This window comes from Populus euphratica, unplaced genomic scaffold (assembly GCF_000495115.2).
Source record: "Populus euphratica unplaced genomic scaffold, PopEup_1.0 scaffold169.1, whole genome shotgun sequence".
Taxonomy (NCBI): Eukaryota; Viridiplantae; Streptophyta; class Magnoliopsida; order Malpighiales; family Salicaceae; genus Populus; species Populus euphratica.
Window position 1 is genome coordinate 214,657 of NW_011500053.1, and position 25,314 is coordinate 239,970.

The 25,314-nt window shown below is 35.1% G+C and overlaps 5 protein-coding genes across 11 annotated transcripts; 4 read left to right on the forward strand and 1 right to left on the reverse strand.

Moving 5' to 3' along the window:
- Positions 1 to 575: 575 nt before the first annotated feature.
- LOC105107745 (exocyst complex component EXO70B1-like) lies at positions 576 to 3,632 on the forward strand. Of its 3 annotated transcripts, none has more exons than XM_011001778.1 (2): positions 576 to 746; positions 1,104 to 3,632. In XM_011001778.1, exon 2 carries the CDS (start codon positions 1,423 to 1,425, stop codon positions 3,355 to 3,357), a length of 1,935 nt encoding a protein of 644 aa, XP_011000080.1. In that variant the 5' UTR covers positions 576 to 746; positions 1,104 to 1,422; the 3' UTR covers positions 3,358 to 3,632. The 3 variants fall into 3 exon arrangements, with proteins under 3 accessions (XP_011000080.1, XP_011000081.1, XP_011000082.1); XM_011001779.1 differs by having other exon boundaries at positions 1,243 to 3,632; XM_011001780.1 differs by having other exon boundaries at positions 1,253 to 3,632.
- Positions 3,633 to 7,147: 3,515 nt separating this feature from the next.
- Positions 7,148 to 9,542, forward strand: LOC105107747 (uncharacterized). Its single transcript, XM_011001783.1, has 2 exons — positions 7,148 to 7,873; positions 7,929 to 9,542. The coding sequence occupies exons 1-2, from the start codon at positions 7,182 to 7,184 to the stop codon at positions 8,068 to 8,070; spliced, it is 834 nt and encodes a 277-aa protein (XP_011000085.1). The 5' UTR covers positions 7,148 to 7,181; the 3' UTR covers positions 8,071 to 9,542.
- On the forward strand, positions 8,068 to 9,542 carry LOC105107746 (exocyst complex component EXO70B1-like). Its single transcript, XM_011001781.1, has one exon. It carries the CDS (start codon positions 8,074 to 8,076, stop codon positions 9,397 to 9,399), a length of 1,326 nt encoding a protein of 441 aa, XP_011000083.1. The 5' UTR covers positions 8,068 to 8,073; the 3' UTR covers positions 9,400 to 9,542.
- Positions 9,543 to 10,193: 651 nt separating this feature from the next.
- LOC105107748 (exocyst complex component EXO70B1-like) lies at positions 10,194 to 12,961 on the forward strand. The gene is made up of 2 exons (XM_011001784.1): positions 10,194 to 12,024; positions 12,119 to 12,961. The coding sequence occupies exons 1-2, from the start codon at positions 10,725 to 10,727 to the stop codon at positions 12,709 to 12,711; spliced, it is 1,893 nt and encodes a 630-aa protein (XP_011000086.1). The 5' UTR covers positions 10,194 to 10,724; the 3' UTR covers positions 12,712 to 12,961.
- Positions 12,962 to 15,762: 2,801 nt separating this feature from the next.
- RIK (RS2-interacting KH protein) lies at positions 15,763 to 23,347 on the reverse strand. Of its 5 annotated transcripts, none has more exons than XM_011001786.1 (12): positions 23,109 to 23,337; positions 22,309 to 22,552; positions 21,966 to 22,067; positions 21,818 to 21,852; positions 21,655 to 21,730; positions 20,981 to 21,112; positions 20,808 to 20,885; positions 20,332 to 20,425; positions 20,117 to 20,234; positions 19,143 to 19,662; positions 16,552 to 16,792; positions 15,763 to 16,296 (listed from the first exon to the last, which is right to left on the reverse strand). In XM_011001786.1, exons 1-12 carry the CDS (start codon positions 23,189 to 23,191, stop codon positions 16,175 to 16,177), a joined length of 1,845 nt encoding a protein of 614 aa, XP_011000088.1. In that variant the 5' UTR covers positions 23,192 to 23,337; the 3' UTR covers positions 15,763 to 16,174. The 5 variants fall into 5 exon arrangements, 4 of the variants coding, with proteins under 4 accessions (XP_011000088.1, XP_011000087.1, XP_011000089.1 ...); XM_011001785.1 differs by having other exon boundaries at positions 15,763 to 16,305; XM_011001787.1 differs by having other exon boundaries at positions 15,763 to 16,305; positions 22,309 to 22,540; positions 23,109 to 23,335.
- Between the last annotated feature and the right edge of the window lie 1,967 nt (positions 23,348 to 25,314).

Genomic DNA, 25,314 nt, shown 5'->3' on the forward strand with positions numbered 1-25,314 from the left:
AGGTATTAAAAATATAAATATGTTTTTTTTTTAATATTTTTTATTAAAAAATTTATTGAAATTATTTTTTTTATTTTAAAAAAATATTTTTAACATTAATATATTAAAATAATTTAAAAATATAAAATATCAACTTAAAATAAAAAATAAAAAAAATTAAATTTTTCAAAAATATTTTTAAAATTTAAAAACAAAAAGGATTTAAACATTAAATTACCCGGAAAAGGGTAAATAAAAAAATAATTTTGATGAGATTATTCATAACATATTTTATTATTTCTTAAAAATTTAATCTGGAAAAGGTTAAATATGTACTTATTAATTCATGAATTCTCTAACTTAATTTTGAAGTTTTTTTATTTTTTTTAATTATTTTTTAATATTATAAAATTATTTTAATATGTTGATATTAAGACTAAATTTTAAAAAATAAAAAATTATTTTAACATATTTCGAAATTAAAAAAAGCTACTCCACTGTAATTCTAAACTTTCTCTAAAACTGAGGTAAATATAAATATCTGATATTTGAGAGAAATAAAAGGAAAAAGTCCTTTATTATTCCGCGTAGAGCAGTTTGGTCAGATGCCTCATAGAAATCCATAACGAAGGACTTGTATTCTTCTTCTCCTTAAAATAGGGAAGTGGGGGAGGGAGCGAGAGAGGAGCTTTGGAGGTTGCAGCGTGCAAGCAACTTTACTGACAAGATATCTCCAAGGCGAAAGCCCTCTACTTTAAAGAAGAAAGGTCAGTCAGTTCTACTTTGATCTATCGACTGGTTGGTGTTTCTTTTTCTATCTGCCTTTTCTTTTATTATTACTATCCTTTTAGATCTTGCCGATCTTTTTCTGAGTAAATCAAGTTTTGTTCTTTATATGTAGCTTGCTTTTGTCTATGACTATGCCAAATCTTTGGAACCTCATTTGTGTTATATGCATATTTTTCTATGTTACCCTCGTGTGCTTGAGATTCCGTCTCCTTTTTGGTCATTTTTTTGTATGTATGATTGATATGTAGTGCTGAATGAACTGGGTTTTTATTGCCTTTCTTTGTTCTTGCTGTTTGTAGATTTGAAGTTGCTTGTTTTTTTTTTTCGTGAAGCAGTTAATGATCTTGCAGTCCTCTAACCGACAATGCGAAGTTTCACTTTTTAAGTTGTACTTGTTATCTCCTCTTACCATTTGGCATTGGATACGCAAGTATTTGGAATTTGGTTTTGGAAAACTAATGTGTGGTTTTCCAGGTAAGATCAGAGAGTAGCATTTATTGCTCAGCCTTTAGGGTAATGAAGTCTATAGCTCAGAGTTTGGAAGACAATTATTAAGAGGCGTGGTTGCAGGATTGGGGTTCAGTTCTGGTTGTTGATCAAACAAAGGGATTGGTTGGGAGTTTGTGATTGCTATTCGTTGTGAACTCTCTAGCTATGGGGGAGTATGACGCTGCGGTTCCTGAATTAGAAGGAGAAGAAAACTTAATTGCTGCTGCAAAACAGATTGTGAGGGCACTAGGGTCGAAAAGGAACCTCACAGATGATGCGAAGAAGATCTTGGCAGAGCTTGGCACCCAATTGACTACCATAACCACCATCAGTGAAAATGAAGTTGACGAAATAAGTGATGATGAAGGCAGGCTAAATGTTATTCAGGAGAAGATTATGATCTGGGAGACTGATCAGTCTATGATCTGGGACTTGGGTTCCAGTGAAACTAATGAGTATATAAATTCTGTTGATGAAGTACGAAAATTGACAGAAAAGCTGGAGGCTATGTGTTTGAAAGATGATGGAGAAAAGGAGCTGCTACGGAGGGCGCATGATATTCTTCAAATCGCAATGGCAAGGCTTGAGGAAGAGTTTAAGTATATGCTCGTTCAAAACAAGCAATCATTTGAGCCAGAGCATATGTCTTTTCGTTCAAGTGAAGAGGATGCTGGCTCAGTAGTTTCTCTTGGGGATGACTCATTCGAGGAATCTCAGCATAGAGATAGTGTTAGCAGAAATTCAGAGGAATATATTGTTGAGTTAGTCCATCCTTACACGATTCCTGAACTCAGATGCATTGCAAATTTGATGTTCATTTCTGGTTATGGTCATGAATGTTCCCAGGCATATGTCAGTGTTCGACGGGATGCCTTGGATGATTTTCTCCTTATTCTTGAAATCGAGAAACTGAGCATTGAAGATGTGCTGAGATTGGAGTGGGGCAGCTTAAATTCCAAGATCAGGAGATGGGTTCGGACTATGAAGATCTTTGTGCGGGTCTATCTTGCTAGTGAGAAATGTCTATCTGAACAGATTTTTGGGGATCTGGGAACAGTTAATTTGGTTTCTTTTGCTGAGGTTTCAAAGGCTTCAATGATGTGGCTTTTAAATTTTGGTGAAGCTGTATCTATTGGTCCCCATAAACCAGAAAAGCTGTTTCCTATACTTGATATGTATGAGGTCCTGGCAGATCTTCTTCCAGACATAGATTCCTTATATGCAGATGAGGCTGGTGCTCGTGTTAGAATTGACTGTCGAGAAGTTTTAAGGAGATTGGGGGACTCTGTAAGGGCAGCATTTCTCGAATTTGAAAATGCTATTTCAACAAGCACCTCAACAAACCCTATTGCAGGAGGTGGAATTCATCCCCTCACCAAGTATGTTATGAATTACCTCAATGCTCTCACTGGCTACCGGGAAACTCTCAATTTTCTCCTCAAAGACCAAGATGGAGAGGATACCATGTCGTTGTCCCCTGACATTAATCCATCTACAGAAGAAGAGAACGCTAGAGAAGGTGCATGCGATGGTTCACCATTGGCTCTCCACTTCCGATCAGTTGCTTCAATTCTAGAATGCAATCTTGATGACAAGGCCAAGCTATACAAAGATACTTCTTTGCAGCACATATTCTTGATGAACAACATTCATTACATGGCTCAAAAAGTTGTGAATTCGAATCTTCAGTCTATACTTGGAGATGGGTGGATTCGAAAGCACAACTGGAAATTCCAGCAGCATGAGATAAACTATGAAAGAAATACCTGGAGTTCTATCCTCGCTATACTGAAGGATGAGGGGAATTCCAATTCTTCAAGAACTCTTCTCAAGGAAAGGTTTCGGAATTTTTATACCGCTTTTGAGGAGGTTTACAGGACACAGACAGCATGGTCAATCCCAAATGGTCATCTACGAGAAGATTTACGAATCTCAACATCCCTCAAGGTGATCCAAGCTTACCGAACATTTGTCGGAAGACATACAAATCAAATTAGTGACAAGCACATCAAGTACAGTGCAGATGATTTACAGAATTACTTGTTGGATCTCTTTGAGGGGTCTCAAAGATCATTTCACAATCCCCACAGGAGATCATAGAGTCATTTCTTAAGCCTGGGGTCTAGGCTTTTAGTTTTATACCTTCTCTGCTATTGTAATATTTTCTTTCTCCTCCGCTCTTATAATTTGCACTTGATCGATAAACAGGCCAAGGTGGCCTGGCTCGTACCATCACGAGCCAAAATGTCTGAAAAATCTCGGTTCTGCAATATGTAATGTATGAGTAGAATAAAAAAAAAGGTTTATCCTGTATCATTTCCTCTTTGGCTAACAACATAAACTGGTTAGATTGTGATTGCACAATCCCCACAGCAGTTTTGGTTGCATCTTTGTCCATTAAATTACCCTCGAGGACAGCTTTTGTTTCCAATGTCGCCTGCTCTCTCAGTTCGGTGAATAAACACCGCGGTAAAATTTCTTAATGTTCTTAGAAATATCGAAATAAAATTTTCCAGAAGGCTACTCTGGAAGTATATCACCACAACAAGGCTTTGATTGAGTGTTTGGATGGAACACGCAACTTATCCAATCAGGTACGATGGCGGTGCCCAGTTCATTAAATGGGCAGCCATCTGGCCCACGCTCCTTGCAAGTTGCTGCTGCAGTTGCCAGGTAACATCTGGGGAGTTGGAAGGAGTCACTAAATGGAAGAACTGGGGCCATGAGGTTTCCTGCAATCCCCGAGCTCTGAACCTTACCAGCCACACGACACTCAACACAGCAGACAGGCAATTCGTTCTAAAATGGTTGTTGTGTCTTTGATATATCAAAATTGGCTGCTTAAAACTAGGACCGAGTTCAGAGGGGAAGTTGAGTGTTCTTGATAAATGGTTTTGTCTGCAGACACATATGATGTCCTCTTCCTACACAGGGAAGGATGGCGGCAAGAAAACAAAGACCAGGTGGGGACATTTCCAATGATATACATGCTAGCCCATCACTGTCTGGATTCTGGAAATATGATAACAGAGTAGAGCGCCTTAAACTCTTATGAAATTTCCCAAGTGAAAGAGACTTGAACATGAGCAAATTGAAAATCTGTACGGCCTCCCTGTTAAATGAAAGCAGTCTTTATGATGCAACGTCTTCTGAGACATTGCCAAGAAAATGAACATGGAGCTCTGACTCGTAATCAAGATATAGAAACATCAGTTTCGGATATTTATGCCTTTGAAATTATAATAGATGTTTTTTTAAGTGTTTTTTTTAAATATAAATAATATATTTTTTTATTTTTTTAAAATTTATTTTTTATATTATAACATCAAAACAATCTAAAAATTAATTAAAAATTAAAAAATTAAAAAACATATTGGCCTCCCAAACAAACAATACCTTAATTTTACTTATTGGTATATTTATATTAATCTCGTTTCTCCATACTTTAAATTTATATAGTCAAGATTTTTTCCATAATATTAGTCATCACGTTTAATTTTATTTTATTTTTTAATATGAAGATATAACCATAAACTTGAATGTCCTATCTTCCCATCACGACTTACACAAACTATTCTATTTCACTTTTTTTTTTTTCAAAGAACATGGTTGGACTGCACAGGCAATGTACCTGACCCGTTTCACATCCAATATAATACAACAACGGTCAACGCATGAAAAGTCAACGACGAAGAATGGAAAAAAAAACTGAGATGTCTCGTGTATAGTCAAACGGTGCGCTTTACAGAATATTTGTATCATATGCTTGTTCTTGATCGACAAGCATCGAAAATTTCTCTTATTTTTCGCAATTTATAAAGACACAATAATCATAAATAATTTATTAATTTTTACACGTAGATGGTTCAAAATATTTCTTATTATCAAATATAAAATAATAATAATAATAATCAAAATCAATTAATGCAACTACTTGATTTAGAAACTTAATGAATTAGAGTATCTGGTAGCATTGTATTTTTTTAAAAAATTATGTTGATAAAAAACTTGTTTTTCAAGTTTAATTTAAAACCTGATTGAATTTAAATTTACGGGTTGGGTTATCAGATAGTAGGTCAATCCCTTTATAATAACTAATAAATTAATTATTTTAATCAGATAGTAGGTCAATCCTTTTATAATAACTAATAAATTAATTATTTTAAAGATTGTTTTAGTTAATATAAGCTCATCTAAGTTTTAAATACTATTCTAAGCAATTTTTTTTTAATTTTTTTGACTAGACTGAATTTTGATAGAGTTTTTAACAAATCAACTGGATTTACTAAGTAAAGAGTTAATTGAGGGTTTCGATTGAAATGAAAGTTGGTGAAAGTTTAATTTTAAAAAAAAATATTTTTTTTAATGTTTTTATATATTTTTATATCATTTTGAAGTATTAATATTAAAAATAATTTTTAAAAAATAAAAAATATTATTTTAATATATTTACAAGTAACAAAATACTATAAAAATCACTATCAAACACACTTAATAAAAAAAATTAAATTAAATTTCATATTAATTTGTTTTTAGATTTGATCAGGATGGTACAAAGTCCCAATGATCTCACATGGATGCATTTGGGTTTGGTTGCGATTTTTTTTATTATTGGGCCTTCTATGTGTTCTTCGTAAGTATTTTGATTGATGTTCCTTCGCACCTGTAGTCCTTTGGGCCTTATTAATCCAAGAAACTCCGAATCAAAGAGCAGGGAAATTCCCAAACCAGAGACCTCAAGCAATCAAAGAAGTAAAAAAGAAATATACTTGTTTGAGTTTTTGGGAGTTAATTGATTCTTAAAGATTGAATAATGATCCTCTCAAGAAAATTAATAATAAATAAAACAAAATAATATGTTTATACATATAAAGAGATAAATATTCTCTTTATGTGGAGTTTTCTTTTTTAATTTCGACGTGTAGAACTTCTCAAAAGAGAAGATAATATATTTAATAATTTCTTTTTAATATATGTGATGATTAATAAAATTTTAAGATACTTTTGTCGAAATTTATGGAAATGCACGCACACAAGTGAACTGGGCTTCAATGTTTTTTGATCACTGTGGAGCTGTCTACTGAGACGGTTGATCACAGTGATTCTTTCTAGTGGACTGCAAGCTCTTATTGTTCTGGTCTTAAGCTTATGCAATTATTTTCATTTTCTTTCCTGTAACCAGTTCTTGAATCGCGGTGCTTAATTGCAGCAAGCACTCAAGATTTCCTTCACTGGTTACTTGCTAGAGAACTCCAGCAAAAGAGTTTATATTGTGGTTTCAAAAGTTAACGCCGGTGAGTAAAAAAATTAAAAAATTAATTAAATTGAGAAAAATAAATAACAAATAATTGAAAAAACCAAATCATAAAAAAAAAAAATTAAAATTTTAAAAAAATTAACTGGTTTAATTTAGTTTGGTTTTATAAACATGAAACTGAAAAAACTAAATCAAACTAAATTCTAATAAAAAAAATATGAAGAAAACAGAGCCAAACCTAAAAACTAAGCTAAAATATAGCTAAATCGAAAAAATTAAGTCAAATCAGAAAAAAATAAGTTAAAATCAAGCCAAACTAGTTTGAATTAATTTTATCTAAAAAATTAAACCGAATTAAAATCAATTAATTTGAACTGATTTTAATTCAATTTCAATCTTTTAAAAAAATAATTAATTTAATTATTTTTTAATAAAAATCAAACCATACAAAAAATTACCGCAGTAATGTTCTAAATTTCCAGCCAACAAACTAGCATTTAGTGTTGTGATTTTTGGGAATCGAAGTCTGTAGCTGAGAGTTTAGAGGCTGCTTAAGCAACGTGAAAGGTAATCTTAGAGATTTAGTTGAAATTCAGGATTTGTGGTTTAATATTCTGATTATTGACTATCGAGGTTGTGATTGTTGGTGATCTTGGATTTGTAATCTATGGGGGACCCGGACATGGCGATTCCAGAATTAGAAGGAGAAGGAAACCTTTTTGCTGCGGCGAAGCAAACTATGATGGCATTAAGATCAAGAAAGAATCTTACAGATGACGAGAGGGAGATTTTGGGAGACCTCCATACCCAATTATCTACCACAATCACAATCGGAGTGAAAAAGGCTGATGAAAAAAACAAGATTGAAAGAAGGCTAAATGTTATTCAGGAGAAGATTATGAGGTGGGAAAGATATTGGCCTATTATCTGGGACTCCAGTCTTGATCAAGCTACTGCGTATCTGAATGCTGCTGGTGAAGTCCGAAAGCTGACTGAAAGACTGGAGACTTTGTGTCGGAATGATGACAGCAAAAAGAAGATGCTACAGAGGGCTCAAAAAGTTCTTCAACTGGCAATGAAAAGGCTTGAGGTGGTGTTCAAGCACATGCTTGTTGAAAACAGACAACCCTTTGAGCAAAACCATGCATCTGTTTTCCTAAGCGCTGCCGATACAGTCTCAAAAATCTCTCCTGAGGATTACTTGGTTGAGAACTCAGATGATAGATGTATTTTTAACAGAAATTCAGAGGAGTTCATCATTGATTTGGTTCAATATGATGCCATTTCTGAGCTCAGACGAATTGCAAATTTGATGTTCATTTCTGGTTTTGGTGATGAATGTTCTTTGGCATATATTAAGCCTTCGAAAAGATGCCTGGAATGAGCATGATGAATGTTCTCTGGCATATACTAGCCTTCGAAAAGATGCCTGGAATGAGCATCTCTTCAATCTTGAAAAGGAGAAACCGAGAATTGAAGATGTGCTACTCTCGAAGTGGGACAACTTCAAATCAGAGTTGGACGGCATAAAATCGAAGAAAAAGAGGTGGATTTAGAATATGAAGATCTTTGTACGTGTCTATCTTGCTAGTGAGAAATGGCTCTCTGGACAGATTTTTGGGGAACTCAGAACGGTTAATTTGGTTTCTTTGGCTGGGGATTTAATCTTGCTGCTATTGAAGTATTTTGGGAAAAACATATCTATTCATCCCCTAAATCCAGAAAAGCTGTTCCATAATCTTGACATATACGAGGTCCTGGCTAGTCTTCATCCAAATGTAGGTTCTTTGTACTCCGACAAGGATATTTCTCGAGTTAGAGTTAACAGTGATGAGGTTCTAAGGGGATTGGCTGACTCTGTGAGGCGAACACTTCATGAGTTTCAGAATTACATTGTTACATACATGACGAGAGATTCTTTTGCGAACATTCTATCTGAAGGAATTCATCCTCTCACCAAATATGTAATGAAGTACATCAGTACTCTCGCTGACTACAGCGAGACCCTTAATTTTCTCCTCAAGGACTATGATGGGGAAGATTCCATGTTAGCATCCCCTTGCAAGAGTTCAGATTTGGAAGAAGAGAACATAAGTGGAAGCACATGCAACTTTTCCCCAATCGCTCACTCCTTTCGATCAAATGCCTCAATTCTAAAGTGGCTTTACACTGGCTCCCCGATGAGTTCAGCTATGCAAGAAGAGAGCATAAGTGGAGACACAACCAACTTTTCCCCAATTTCTCTCCAACTGGGATCGGATGCTTCACTTCTAAAATGGCTATCCAATTGCTTCCTGCTAAGTTCGGCTACAGAGGGAGAGAGCATAAATGGAGGCACATGCGACATTTCCCCACTGGCTCTCTACTTTCGAGTGGTTGCTTCCATTTTAGAATACGAGCTCTACAACAGGGCCAAGGCATTTAAAGATGCTTCTTTACAGCACATATTCTTGATGAACAACATGCATTACGTGGCTGAAAAGGTGAAGAATTCAGAACTTCAGTTCATACTTGGAGAGGAATGGATACGAGAGCACACCAAGAAATTCCAACAGCTTGTGTTGAACTATGAGAGAATTACTTGGAATCCAATCCACAACATACTGAATGACGAGGGGTCAAATTTTGTCTCGAAAGCTCTTCTCCGGAAAAGGTTGCGAAGCTTTTACCTTGCTTTTGAAGGGGTTTGCAGGACCCAAACAACATGTTCTATCCCTGATACTCAACTTCGAGAAGATTTACGCAATTCAGCTCCCCTCAAAGTCATTCATGCATATAAGAAATTTGTTGAACTACATGCCGATCACATAAGCAGTAAGCTCATTAAGTACAGCAATTTACAAAATCGCTTATTGCATCTCTTTGAAGGCTCAAAATTAGGATGATTTGTTAGCCCCCACAGGAGATGACAGAAAGAATGGAACTTTCTTGTCTATTATTTCCATGTTACCTTGTTCCTCCTTTTCTCCCTTCAAATTTGTATTTTGATAACCTAATCATAAAACCACAACAAGCTTGTATTTTGATTTATGAACAGGCTGGCTTAGCCACAGAACTACAACCAGCCAATTGCAATCTCTGTTAGTTCCCAATATGTAATCGAAAAATCTCTTCGGCATTACTCACTGATAGGATGAACTATTCAGGGCAGGATTAATGAATCCATGTCAGTGCCTTGGGTTTGACTCTGTTAGCCATTATTTTCTCTAGAGGACAAGTTTTATTCATATCTATCTTAATAATTCTTAATTCCTCTCATTTCCACTCTTGGATCCCCATACCTATTACAAACATCTCGTATACAAATTTAAATTCCATGAAGAAAACTCAATAACTCCATTATAATAACTATTACAAAGAGTTTAATATGACATGTTGTGTCATATAATGTAGTTTTTAGGGAAATCATGTAGATAAAAACATTATATGCGTTTATATTATATTTTATGCCTGTGCGAGTCACAAAATCTAAAGGCAAAACGGAGTATCCATCCGAATACAGAAAGGTTAAAAGGCCAAGACTAATGGACACCAAAGTATAAATAACAAAATAAATGGGTTTGTGGGGATAGAGACTTTTTGTGCGAGTCCAAACCATTTCATAATTCATACGTAACAGAACATTTCATATTAAATTACCCTATGAGGATGTAGATGGGCTTGAATTACACTTGTCAATTTTTGATCTTTGTATCTTAGGATACTACTCGGATCTGTATGTATGTATGTATGTATGTTTGTTTGTTTGTTTGTTTGTTTCTTGACCTGCAAAATCTGTTCACTATTTATTCTTGGCCTTCCATATTTCTGCTTAATTTGATTGTCTTTAGCTTGTTTCAATCTTTGTTCTTACTATTGTAGTGATTCTAACTAGTATATTGGAAGTTTAAGCTTATAATACAATCACATTCGTTTTCTTTCCTTCAATCAGTTCTCGACTCGCGGGCCTTTTTCGAAAGCATTCAAAGTACCCTTCATCGTGTATTTTCATGATGTCTCAAGCAAAGCATTTATATTTTGGTTTGGAATATTAGTGTTCTCAGTTTTCGGAATGAAAGTCTGTGAGTCTGAGTTTAGAAGCTAATTCATCTGGGTGGGAAGGTAATCTTAGTGGTGTAATTGAAGCTTCTGGGTCCAGTATTCTTATTATTGAACATTGAGATAGTAATTGCTGGTGATCTTGAAGTTCAGATATACGAGAGGCAGTGACATGGTGATCATTGATGCGGCGAAACAGATTATGATGGCATTAAGGTCAAGAAAGAATCTTACAGATGATGAGAAGGAGATTCTAGGAGACCTTCATACCCAATTAACCACTGCAATAGCAATCAGCGAAAAAGAGGTTGATGAAATAAACAAGATTGAAGAAAGGCTAAATGTTATTCAGGGGAAGATTATGTGTTGGGAAAGATATTGGCCTATGATCTGGGACTCGGGTCTTGATGAAGCTACTGAGTATCTAAATGCCGCTGACGAAGCCCGACAGGTGACTAAAAAACTGGAAATCTTGTGTGTGACTGAAGATAGAAAAAAGGAGATGCTTCAGAGGGCTCGAAATCTTCTTCAAATCTCAATGGGAAGGCTTCAGGAGGAGTTCATGCACATGCTTACTAAAAATAGACAACCCTTTGAGCCAAAACATGTGCCTGCTGCTTCCATTGCCGTCAATGAAGTCTCAGAAATCTCTCTTGGGGATAAACTAGTTGGGGATTCGAAGCTAAGAAAAATCATTAACAGAAATTCAGAGGAATTCACCATTAATTTGGTTCAATACGATGTTATCCCTGAGCTCAGACGTATTGCGAATGTGATGTCCATTTCTGGTTATGCTGATGAATGTTCTCTGGCATATATTAGCATTCAAAGGAGCGCTTTAGATGAATGTCTCCGCATTCTTGAAAGGGAGAAACTGAGAACTGAAGATGTGCTCAAACTGGAGCAGGTAAGCTTAAAATCGAAGATCAAGAGAAGGATTCAGACTATGAAGATGTTTATGCGTGTCTATCTTGCTAGTGATAAATGGCTCTCTGAACAGATTTTCGGGGAACTTGGAACTGTTAATTTGGTTTCATTTGCTGAGCCTGTAGTGCTTCAGCTATTGACGTATTTTGGCAAAGCCATATCTACTGGTCCCAAAAATCCAGGAAACTTGTTCCATTTACTTGACATGTATGAGGTCCTGGCAGGTCTTCTCCCATATTTAGATTCTTTGTACTCTGACGAAGCTATTTCTCAAGTAATAGTGAACGGTGATATGGTTCTAAGGGGATTGGCTGATTCTGCAAGGAAAACACTTGATGAATTTGAGGATTCCATTATGACATACACAATGAGAGAGCCTTCTGCAGCCGAAGGAATTCACCCACTCACAAAAAATGTCATGAATTACATCAGTGCTCTCACAGGCTACCACGAGACACTTGATTTTCTCCTCAATGACCATTGTGTAGAACATCCCATGTCAGCACCCTCTTGCATGAGTTCAGGTGTGGAAGAAGAGAACATAAGTGGAGGCACATGTGATTTTTCCCCGATTGCTCAGCACTTTATGTCGAATGATTCAATTCTACAATGGCTCCTCGATGAGTCCATCTACTAAAGAAGAGCACATAAGTGGAGGTACATGCAAGCTATCCCCAATGGCTCTCCACTTTCGAGCATTTTCTTGTATTCTAGAATACAAGCTCTACAACAAGGCCAAGTTATTTAAAGATGCTTCTTTGGGGCACATGTTCTTGATGAACAATATACATTACATGGCTCAAAAGGTTATGTGTTCAGAACTTCGGTTTATACTAGGAGAGGAGTGGATTCAAGAGCACGACTGGGAACTCCAACAGCATGTGAGGAACTATACGAGAGTTACTTGGAGTCCAATCCTCTCTTTATTGAAGGATGACGGGAATCCCAGTTCGTATGCTGTCTCGAAAGCCCATGTGGAGGAAAAGCTTCGGAGCTTTTATCTTGCTTTTGAAGAGGTCTGCGGGGCTCAGACAGCATGTTCTATCCCTGATGACCAGCTTCGTGAAGATTTACGAAATTCGACTTCCCTCAAAGTGATCCGTGCATATCAGAAATTTGTTGAACGACATACTGATCACGTAAGCGACGAGCACATGAAGTACAGTGCTGATTATTTACAGAATCGCTTGTTGCAACTCTTCGAGGGATCCCAACTTAAGATCATGGCATAACCCCCACAGGAGATGATATTGTTAAAAATTGCTTCAGTACTGCTATAGGTCGTCTTTTTATTATATTAGTTTCAGATATCTGTTTCAGCAAATAAATTTGCTAGTCTTTAGGAGTTGTTAGTATGTTAACAACATATTGCAGATCATAGCGTGAATTTCATCTATTAATTTGCATTTAAGTTTGTTTTTTCAGGTATTTAATTCTGAAGATGTTAATCAAATAAAGAGAATCAATTTTCCCTTGTCTGCTGCATTTTTGAATTCTCTCCTCTGCAGTTTTAATTTCTTCCGTCTCTTCTTCTTTAAACCTTCATATGGTATCGAAGTTATCTTCCTATGGGATCCATGAAATGAAAGTTGAAGCCAGTTTCTCTCAAATTTCTCCTCCTGTTTTCAATGTAGAAAACTACTGGTTTTGGATAGTGAAAATGGAGACATACCACGAAGCTTTAGATCTATGGAAAGCTATGAAAGAGGATTATGAAGTTCCTTCCCTGCCAAATAATCCAACCATGGCTCAGAGCAGAAGTCACACGGAAAGAAAAACCAGGAAGTCAAAGGCGATAGCAAGTCTGTTTGATGTTGTTTCACAACCATTTTCACGAGAATCATGTCTCTCTAAACAACAAAAGAAGTTTGGATTATATGAAGGAAGAACATGCAGAAGATGAAAGGATATGAGGCATGCAGGTGCTAAATTTAATACGAGAATTTGAGCTGCAAAAGATTAAAGAGTTTGAGACAATCAAAGAGTACTTAGACAAATTGCTTGGCATTGTTAACAAGATAAGGTTACTTGGCAACAAAATTTATTAATTCTAGAATTGTAGAAAAAATCTTTGTAAATGTGCCAGGAAGATTTGAAGCATTTATATCTACTTTACAAAACACAAAGGATTTATCCAAGATTAACCTGGCAGAACTATTAAATGTCTTGCAAGTTCAAGAGCAATGGAGTCTTAAGAGGGAAGATTGTATTGCTAAAGGATCTCTACCAGCCAAGCGTAGGATTATGGAAAGGACAAGAAGAAATATTACAAGAAAAATCAAGCTGCAAGCAACGAAATCACCGAAAGCCGAACAACCGATCTTCATATAAATTGGTTTGTTTTTATGTTTTTTTTTTAAAAAAAAAATTACTTCAATTTTTTTTCATGTTATTTTTATATATTAAAAATAAAAAATTATTATTTCAATATATTAAAAAAATAAAATTACAACTACTGTTTTTTCCTTCCCTGTTTCTCACGGTGGCAATTGGTTTTCACATCAAATGTAACTTCTTCTTATGACACCGTCAAAGGCTATAGCACTACCACAAATTATTATTTTTTTGTGTGTTCATTATCTTGAGTGTCAACTTGCTAACTTGGCTCTCTGTCACTCTCGGGGTTTGTTTGTTGCGGGGGAGAAGGTAGCCGTGAAGGGATGCAACAAAGAATTGGTTGTGTTTGGAATTATGAAGTGGAAAAGCTATCGGGTAACAGCCCCGAATTTTATGGAGGCATTTATTCTCATTTTATGAAGTCGTGTACATGAAAAATATGGTAATTTTTTTTATATGTATATCACAAAGGCAGCCTTAGTTTCACCATTTCTCGATTTCATAACCACAATTGGTGAAAATGAAGATGGCGCAATCAGGGAGATTGAAGGATGGATAAACGTTATTCAGGAGAAGGTTATGAGTTGGGAGGCAGAGCAACTACCATCCAGGACTCGCGTCTTGATGAAGCTAAATGCTGCTGATGAAGCCTGAAAGTTGACTGAAAGGATGGACAATTTGTGCTTAAATATAGGCGGAGGAGAAGAAGCTGTTAAGGAGAGCTCACAATGTTCTTCAAATGGTAATGGAAAGGCTTGAGGAATTGTTCAAGCACATGTTAGTTGAGAATAGGCAATGCTTTGACCCGGAACATATTTGTTTCTTCAATTTCCATCAATGCAGGCTCAGAAATCTCTCTCGGCGATGAGTCATAGGATTCGCTGTGTAGATATGGCGTTGCCAGAAATTCAAGAGGAATTCATCATTGATTTGGTTCAACCATTTACAGTTTCTCAGCTCAAACAGATTGCAAATTTGATTTTCATTTCTGGTCATGGTTCTGAATGTTCGCGGACATATATTTGCGTTAAGAGGGATGCCTTGTATGAGTGTCTGTCTATTCTTGAAATGGAGAAACGGAGCATTGAAGATATGCTGAAATCGGAATTCCAGTGCTTAAAACCCAAGATCAAGAGATGGATCCAGACACAGATAACATTTGGTCGCGTGCCTTGCTAGTGAGAAAAGGCTCACAGAACAAATTTCTGAGGAGCTTGGAACTGTTAGTTTTGTCTGTTTTGCTGAGGCTTCAATGTTGCAGCTATTGAATTTTGGCAAAGCCAGATCTGGTGGTCCCCATGAACAGAAAAGTTGTCCCCTATTCTAGACATGTACATGGTACTAGTAGATCTTCTTCCAGATATAGATTCTTTATACTCAACTGAGGATAGTTCTTGAGTTAGAATGGACTGCCGTGAGTTCCTCTGGATGTTAGATGACTCTGCAAGGGCCATATTTCTTGCATTTGTGAATGCCATCTTCCCAAGAAACTGATTTTTTTTTTTTTTTTGAAGTTGCGTTGGCGCTCAATTTTTCAAAAATTAGTTTCGATCTTTTGCTTAACAAATGATCGGAAATAGAGGAACTGAAATTGGGCTTGAAATAAAATTAACTTTCTTTGAAACAAAGAGGGCACCAGGCAGAGAAATCGCGTGAGCAGAGAGGAAGAAGTGTAGAAGAGAGGGAAAAGAAAAATTGTTTGGAGGAGACACCTCCATCTAAATGCACCGTCTCCCATTCCTCAGCAATTCTGACGACATAAAAACAAGTGGCCTTTTGAGGTCGGAGAGGGCTGCACACGCCTCTCACCTCCTAAATGCAGCGGCTCCTCTGTTGTGGGTACATATCAATGAATTTAATTATCGTCAAAGAGTAAACAAAATGAAAAGGCAACTGAGTTTGGCATAATAAGCCACAAAGCAAAAACATCCTTCTTGCTTTCTTTTTTTTCTTATTGTTTGTTAAATTTTAGCAGTCAGATGAATGCCAAACTCATCCATGCTTTTGTAGGGCACTGCTAATTTCCATCAACTGTTTCAACAAAGGGATGAGCCGAACTGAAATAACAATATAGACTTGCAAACAAGAAGCTATTACTGTACATCTACACCCAAAATATGACGACGTAAATCCCTGCTTGCCCTAAAGCACCAACCGCAAAGAACCACGCCAAAGAGATTCACAACTTCCCAATACCGTGCCAAAAATCAATTCCCGCACCCCAAAACATTTTATATCCCTACCGTTACTTATGTCAACTAACTAAATCAATACAACGTTTTGAATCTCCAAACACATAGTTGGCACATGTTGGAAATGATCACTGCTCATTGGCAATAATCCACAGCACAAGTACTGTCATAAAGCCCAAAATGGTTTTCGAACTGCCCCGACACTGGATTTACCATTTGGGGATTCTTCACCGGCATCCTCAGGATCGTCATCGTCTTTGCCATATTCCATCAGTTTGACTAAAGTATCTGAAACAACTAAACAGGTTAAGTTATAGAAGTGGCAGATCTGTGAATGAAACCAGGTAAGAAATCATCTCAACTCCAAAGTAGGCAACATACAGTTCAACTTTCTAGTTTTTTCCCACTAATATTTTGATTTAGGTTGATGAAGAACACATGAATGATTATTTATAGGCTGAATCTAAAGTTAGTTTTTGTTCCTTCGTACATGCAGGCTGAAAAAAATTAAAAAAAAAGACAGCTGACAAACTCTAAACATACCAGGAACAGCATCAGACATGGTTTTATTCGAAAAATTGGTCTTGTCTTGCAGTCTTGCAGCTGGAGTTGATGAAGTGAACTTTGGTGGAGGTGGGGGAGGAGGCATGGCTCGTGGAGGAGGTGGTGGCATTCCATTGGATGATGATGGGTGGACCAACTTTTTTGGAGCTGGCATAGTTGAGATATTTCTAACACCCAAATCTGCCTGCAGCGATTTACCAGACCTGGACACTTCTGATCCCTGTAATGAGTTAGAAAAGAAATAAGCAAGCCAAATTTCTCAATATCAATTACATGGAGATAAAACATGTAGAATCTCAAAACACAATTATATACAATGCAAAAGTCAACCTTATGCACCATAGAGGTAAGTGTAGAATGAGAATGGGGCAAATATCTGAAGGCATGGTGTTACAGAGGCTATGATTTCCTATTGCATGAAACACACATATGGGTGTTCAGTGAGGTTGATAGTACTTGTTTAAGTAATTCCAGCCAACACCAAAGCCAATGTTTCTCCTGGTACAGAGATTTGACACCTGGTCAATTTTGAGAATGACACAAGAATAGGGAATTGGCTGCACTTTTCCCCTACTTTCTCATTTTTTTACTTATTCATTTCTGCATTTAATGCAATTTCTATTTGATGATAAGGCAAGCCTTGGAACTTGAATTGGTAAATTATCTTCGAAAGAACAGTTTTCTGCCACCACAGAATCCTGGTGACAATTTTATAAAGCTGGATTTTAGAAAGTCTTCTCCAAGAAAAATCAGCAGGCATGCATGAGGCGCACCCTGTACGATACCAGGCATCAGATATAACAAGTGTTCTAAAAGAGACATACTATAGAAGACTAAGTATAGCATGTAACCAATCACAAAATTTATCACTCTGATAATTGCTCTGAATTGGTCCATTTCTGAGTGCCTCCAAAACTGGAAACCCCTGTGAAACATACAAACCAATGGCCCTAACAGAGAGGTCTGGTATCAGCCTGTTAGCTTCTTAGAAGGTCAGAGAAAATACCTGGAATATCAAGCAGTAAAGTCAGCTTAAAATACAAAAATATTGTACAGAATTGAAACATAAGAAAAAAATTAAAAACAATAAAGTGTTTAACCATACTGAAGTTCATGCTTTACTAGGACAAAAAAGTTACCCAACAAGGACACATACATCAGTCCACTGACAACCAATCAATCGTCAATTTTTTTCATGCCTTACATTAAATAATGATAATGATTAAAAAAAATCATCAGATTGCAAACCAAGAAAACTGCGAGTTGATTATGAACATAATAACTCAAACAAATAACCCCCGTGATAGAGGGAATTCTTTAACCTTGCCCCAACATCCAGCAAGCCAAACTTAGTAACAAATGAGGGGCTACTCAGTTACGACAGAACCAAGCAACTAGTAAGTGTCTCACGTGCTCCTTCACAAATGTTAAAAGGTCCAACATTTTGGACTGACTTGGCAGCATGTGCACATGAAACTAGAAACTGCAACTTCCTATTTCTCTCTACACAAGCAAAATGTACTTAGCTTTATGAAACAGACAGTATGTAATCAGCACTAAAATTACAAATTCTATTTTTTCCCCATGTTAATTTAATTCTTGCTGCTTTGAGGCCAGGGCACTTCAATGGTACAATGAGCAGTGCAAGTTCTCACAAATAAAGATTATCCAGCAAATTATGCTTTCTAATAAAGCAATATAGAAGACATGAAACTTGCAAACAAAAACTTGATACATTTTCACATTCAGGTTTCAAAATACTAAGTCAATAAAAACAGAAAAATTCTACTGTCTTCAAAGTTTCTGGCCTCATAAAAGGACAATCTCTCAACCATGTGACAAATGACTGGCCAGTAAAAATAAGATATGCAGATATGACAATTCATGAATTTAAATTAACCATTAAGTCCACTGAACTCCAGCCAAAAAATTTTCCTCTTATATGATCATAAATAACTACCATCCAACACTACAGAATAAAAAAAGTAACGATACTCTTATAGTCAAGATACCAAGAACCTGTTGGGCTAAGATTAATAAATTACAAACTACTTTTTGAAACAATCGAATATTCAAATCTTGTTACCAAATTGCCACTTGTTTTCTACGAGACAAAATGCTCAAAAACTTTCCAAAAATAAAACCCCTAGCACCATGCAATACAACTGACACCAGAACTGGCAGGCCGCAATTCCCCCCTGCTGCTTCCTTAAGGAATTAATAACTATTTATGCTTAAATTTTCAAAGAAAGTACATGGTAGTCCCACTCTGAAGGATTTTAACACCAGGAAGACATAAGACAAATAGTGCAGGTAAATCCCCTTCACTATCATGTGCTCATACAAAAGCTTATATAACACAGAGCAAACAATATTCGTTCCAAGATTTACATTCCAAGGCAGTAGTTTATAAAGCTCGTCATATTCCAGAAAAAAATTGATAACACACACACAAGCACAAATATATATATATATATAACACCTTCTGGCACATTATCCTTTTAAAATTTATTACATTATCATTATTATTATTAAGACAAGCATGATTAAAGAAAAAATTGCATAGATACCTGATGAAGTTTTGCAGGACCCTTTGAACCAACTGGTATTTCCTGAAACTTCCGCTTCTGCATAGGTCGTTTCTCCTTTTCTGCAATAGAGTTCATTCCTGAATTTGGTGCTGCATTTGCTATAGACGTTGCAGGAGAAACTGTGGAAGGGACAGGAGAAGGTGGCTGCCTAAGGACTTGGGCAACTTGTTGCAAAGGTGTGGCTTGAGGATATATACCACCATATCCACTATAGCTCGTTCCTCCCATTACAAAAGGCTGGGAATAGCTGGCCACACTTGGCTGGGGTTGCCCACAGCTCAACATTGCTCCAGACTGTGATATAGTCCCTTGGGAACAGACAGCAGCAACCCCGGAAACTGAAACCAAAGAAGCTGGAATAAGTGGAGTAGGGCTCATTGTTGGTAGCATCAATCCAGTGACTGCACTTGTATTTAGTTTGTGCTCAATCCCAGCAGTATGAGCTCCAGTTAATGTCTGCGGTGGTGGCACAGCATTATAAACTTTACATGACGAAGCCCTGCAACAGTTGGAAAGATGAAAGAAGTTGGCCCTCAAATGAAATAATAAGACCAGGATAAAAGGTCGACTGAAGAATTTATGAGCACATCTGTTAATAAAAACTGAATATCATTACAAGAGCAAAGAGTGATGAGATCTAAGGCAGAAAATGAATAAAATACATAGAGGTGAGAGACAGCAATTTTTCATTTTACAATCTACAGACTACATGTAATTCCAATCTGATGAAAGCTAAACAAATTTTGCTGAACAGAGCAATGTATCAAAAACAATAACAAAGCCTTAATCCCAAACTAGTTGAAGAGTATAATTTTGCAAACCAGAAGAGTGTATAATTCTTCCAAAATGAAGCAGCAGAATTAAATTCCACACGTCTCATTTTGAAGAAGCAGAATACATAGAAGCCCATGGGAAGCAGTGTAGACATACAATAGATATACAAGCTTCATTACCTGGAAGCACCACACTCTAAACTGATTGTATCCAGAAGGTTTTCAGATAAACGTTTTGCATCTTCAAGACATTTTGGATTACTAGCAGATAAAAATAAATGAAGTGGTTGCTGCGACTCTGTAACAAAGTGAAAGAGAAAGCCACAACATGCAAATTAATAACACAATTACTTGCACAAAGGTTATATTACATCATACATGCACTTAAAAAGTACCTCCAGTACTTTGGCTTTCACAGTTTCCAGAACCACGCCCTCTTAGTATGACTGTAACCCCTGTTTCATTCATAATATGACTTATGTACTGGTCCTGCATGTACAAAACCAAAACACCACCAACACAAAACAAGCTCTCCCAATGGTATGGAGATGTGAGAGAAGCTTCAAACATTAGAATCCCTCATGTTCATTTTTTACAATAAAAATGAAAATAATGAGTCAAACAATAAGGCATGGCTTAAACCAGAAGAGAGAAAGGCAAGACAGATTTTAGTACCGTGTATACCCAGTTTACCTCAATTTAGTACTAAACTATAATCTAGATGAAATATGTACAAAGAATTAACCCATCAAATGATACAATGCAATTGATACTAAAGGCATCAAAGTCTGAATATGAAAAGAGCATACAAGTAACCCTGCAAAATCCAAGTCATCATATGACAAGGCAAGCAAATAATAGAAAAACTCACATTTGGTCCACGAATTCGCGCAGCAATATTCAATGTTGGGTCTGTGTCAAAGCCCAAAAACACACACGCACTTAGCGCCTGATCAGACAACTTATTTGGTTAAGACATTTCTATGCCATGACAATTATGTGAAGCTCACAGCTTAATAAACTAGCAGTACTAGTAATCCATACCTTTACTCCATTAACTGCAGGCATTTGTGTAATGGAAGAAGCAGGCTGTGAGCTCTGACCCTGTTTCAGCATTTCATCAACCATGGCTGCTGCCCGATCAACTGCCAAAATCCGTTCTGCAGTATCTTTTAACTGCACAGATAATCCATCTTTTATTCCATGAAATCAAAATCCAGTTTAAGTAATATTTTCATAGACTAAGAAATTATATATTATGGGAATTGTGATACAAAGAGCATTCGAAGGTGTCCTGTCCTTCAGAGATCCTAATACAATCTTTTCAAAACTTTAGCCTATAAAATTTAAGTTATCCACTTGCCACAGGGCTAGATATGTAAAACCAGCCTTGGATTTCTGAAAATAAATAGTGATCCACTTTTACATTCATCTTATAAAGAAAAATATAGTCAGAACGAATAAATGTTTAAGCTCATAGCACTAGCAGAAGAAGAGGTCAAGTATAAAACTGAACCAGAATAGCTGCAACGTATCTTCCATAAACATGATGAAATATAATCTCAATTGTTATCTGTAGTAAATTTGGCACTGATCTATATGACAATTCATGAAGTCTAGGGTCAAGAAAAAAGTAATCACCCAGCATAACTAAAGCTCCAGCTGATAACTAACAAATTACTGACTGTGTATGCCTATGAATACTATATTATACTTACATGAGCAGCCGCAGATATGTGAAGATATAATGGCTTTTCACCATCTGGTGGTGCATTTGGTGGACGATACTTGCCCCTATAAAGGAAGTTAAGCATGCTCATAAAAAAAACAGAAAGAAAGGCCTTCTACAAATCCCTCAAACAACTACAAGGATCTACGAACCTAGTTATCACCACAGCACCAGTGAATTTCTGAATCTGAAAAGTAAGGGAAAACTCTTATCAATTCTTGATGGCACAGAGAAATTATAATCTTGACCATTAATGAAAAAAAAAAATCAACATCTTTCACCCAAGTAAGAAAGACTTACTTCTTCCTGTGTCTGCCGCTTTGTAAGCTTGTAGCGAACAGAGGACTCTGCATCATTTATAACTATCTCTCGTGCTATTATTAACTCATCCTGAACCTTAGGCTGAACACAAGAAAAGTATTTTAAAAGAGAAAACACACACACAAGCACATACATAAATTGAGAATGTGTGACCATATACTTAAATAAAAAGAAGCACAACAAAATTAATTAAAATTTTTAATGAGATAATATAAAAAAGTTAACTAAACAACATTTACTAACAAATTCAATAACAGCATTACTTATTGGTTATAACCCTCATAAACAGTGTCATAAACAAGATAACAATAAAGTATCTCACTTGATTTAGTTTTGGGACCACAGCAGCAGTATTTTGTGGCATCGAAGGCGCCAGAAACATAGGCGGAACAATAGCAATTTGTGGATTTGTTAAAAGCGCACCAGAAACAGAAGCAGCCCCTGGTAACGAGATCCCAACAAGAGAACCCACATTGCCTAATTGTACAGCATCAGATACTGGAACTCCAGCTGAAACCAGTGACTCCGCAGGCTGATCCCACTTTCTCTTTCTCCTGCAACATATGCTACAAGATGAGTTCATCACAGCCACCAACCATGAGTTTTTTCATATATCAATAAACAAAAATCAGCCAAGGAAATAACACAGTCACAATAATAGCTTTCTCAACACAACTTTCTAAAGACCCCATTAATGGCTCTGTTAAGTGAATACTTGTAAATCCAAACAACTTCACCACGATCTAATCTACAATACTCCATCATTTCCCTTCATTCCTATAAAAAGAAAACGAAAAAGAAAAAGGCTTTCTTTTTTCAACCATAATGCAGCTTATTCTTTTTCTTCAATTAACCCCATTTGGTTCTTTTCCCAAAAAAATCATAACTGGAACAGCCCCTAAAAATCCATAAATTTTACCAATCTTCACTCCAGTTGCAACCCAGACTAAACAGAACAAAAAAAAAAGGAAAAAAAAAACCTTTAGAGCAACTATGATAATGAAATAAACCCTGGACACATCATAATCAATAACCAAGCAAAAACGATTGTTGAGAATTTAGGTTTTTTCTGTTAATTAATTTTTTTAATTTAAGGTTTTTGAAGCAACAGTTATGGGTTACCTTTGCCTGGATTGTGATGATGATGTATCCGAACTTGCCGTCGAATCATCTGTAGGAATCCTACTACTGCTTTCCTCTACCATTGTTTTCTAAGATTAAAATTTCGATTCTCTTTCTTTTCTATATTTCAATAATTTGACAGTGGTGTTGGTGTTGGTGTTGGTGTTGGTGGTGGTGGTGGTGGTGATTGGGAGACTAAGGGAGGAGGACGTAAGGAAAACCAATTGATATGTGCCACGTCAAGTAGAAGGCACGTGAGGATTCTGTCGGGGACATCGACAAGTATATGTTATCCTCTTTACTGAGTGAGTTTAGTTTCTACATCTGCGAATAGGGCCGTTAATGTTCGCAGAATATTGTTTAAAAATGATTTTTTTATTTTAAATGATATTAAAATATTTTTTTATTAACATATTAAAATCTTGAAAAATTATTAAAAATATAAATTTAATATTTAACAAATCAAAAATATTTAAAAAAAAAACTAAAATAAAAACTAAAATTGTGTAAAATACCATGGGACTGCATCTTCAAGTGTGAGGAAATGTTTTCTCATAACAAATAGAATGTTTTAAAAATATTTTAAAAAAATATGTTTTTATTTTAAATTAATTATTTTAAATTTTTTTAATATATTAATATCAACATTTTTTGTATATATAAAAAAATTAAATTTTCGGAGATTATTTTTTCAAATTATATATTTGAAAGAAAAAAAAATTATGCCTCCAGTGAATGGCATCCATTTACTAATAACAAACTTTCATGAAATATAATAGAACAATAACGATGGTAACAATTATTTATGATGTCTCAAAATCAAACACATCTCTTAAAAAAATTCTATATCATGCACGCAATGAAAAGTTTTGGACTTCTTTATTTTTAAATTTAAATAAATACATGTATGTATATATATATATGGATTATTTTAATATACTAATATGAACAAATTTTAAAAAATTATATATATTATTTTAATATATTTCAAAAAAAAAACCCTACCTCTCTTCACTTAGATAATTGATAATTTTCTATTAAACCAACAAGATAAAAACACCCATTACAAATTTGAAAGATCATTAAAAAAACCTAACCACACTCAACGGGTATAGAACAGGGTTGCACCGCATGTAGAAGAGGCGCCGCCTCTGTCTGGAACGAGGTAATTGATTGCCACGAGTGTCTTCAACATCATCTCGCTCTAGAGGCAATTGATCTAGCAAAGGTATGATGAAAATTACAGTCTAGTAAAGTTAATTTCTTCAATTTAGAGGTTCTTTATAAGCTTCAATTGAATTCATTTAGAGTTGAAACAAGATATATATATGTAGGAAGAGAAGGAAGGAGAGAACTCATGACATGAGGAAGAAGAGAGTGCGGGATGTGTTATTTATGATTTTTTTATATATTATATAGGAGGATAATTTAGTCATTTCAATAAATTAAAAAAATTTATTGAATAAAAATATGAATTTTAATTTTTTAAATAAGAAGGCAAAATAAAAAAATAATCAAATTATAAAAGCTTTTGTTTATATAATTAATTTTAATTTATATTCTATATTTTAATTTCATTTACTAGCTTTAATTTTCATAAAGAAAACTACTAAGATATTATATGTTTGCCTTTTAATTTTCTTACCAATTTGCCCTTATAATTAGAAGGGAGAATTACCATAACTCGTATAATTTTAGTAGTGAATACTTTACACTTTACACTTTAGTTTATTCACAAGATTTGTTTGTTTATATATTTTAAAAGCATTTTTAAAAAAATTTAAATTTTTTATTTTTTATTTGAAATTAATATTTTTGTAATATTTTTTTATTATTTTGATGAATTGATATCAAAAATAATTTTTTTTAAAATAAAAAAATATTATTTTAAAATATTTTTTAATTAAAAAACATTTTAAAAAACAACCACAACCAACCATGCTATCAAATAAACCCTTTAAATGCAATGGCTAAACATTTTGAATTGTGATTTTTTTTTTGTACATGAAAACATTAGCTTCTTTAAGGATTATTCAAATTTATAAAATTAAAATAAATTATTCTTACAAAAAAAATAAACATCCATAATAATTTTCATCTTTACCACCAAATCAACCATCAACTAGCATTGATTTGGGTACAGAAACACAATGAAAATTATGTTTTCTAAAATTTTTATTATTTTTTATTAAAAATTAATTTTTTT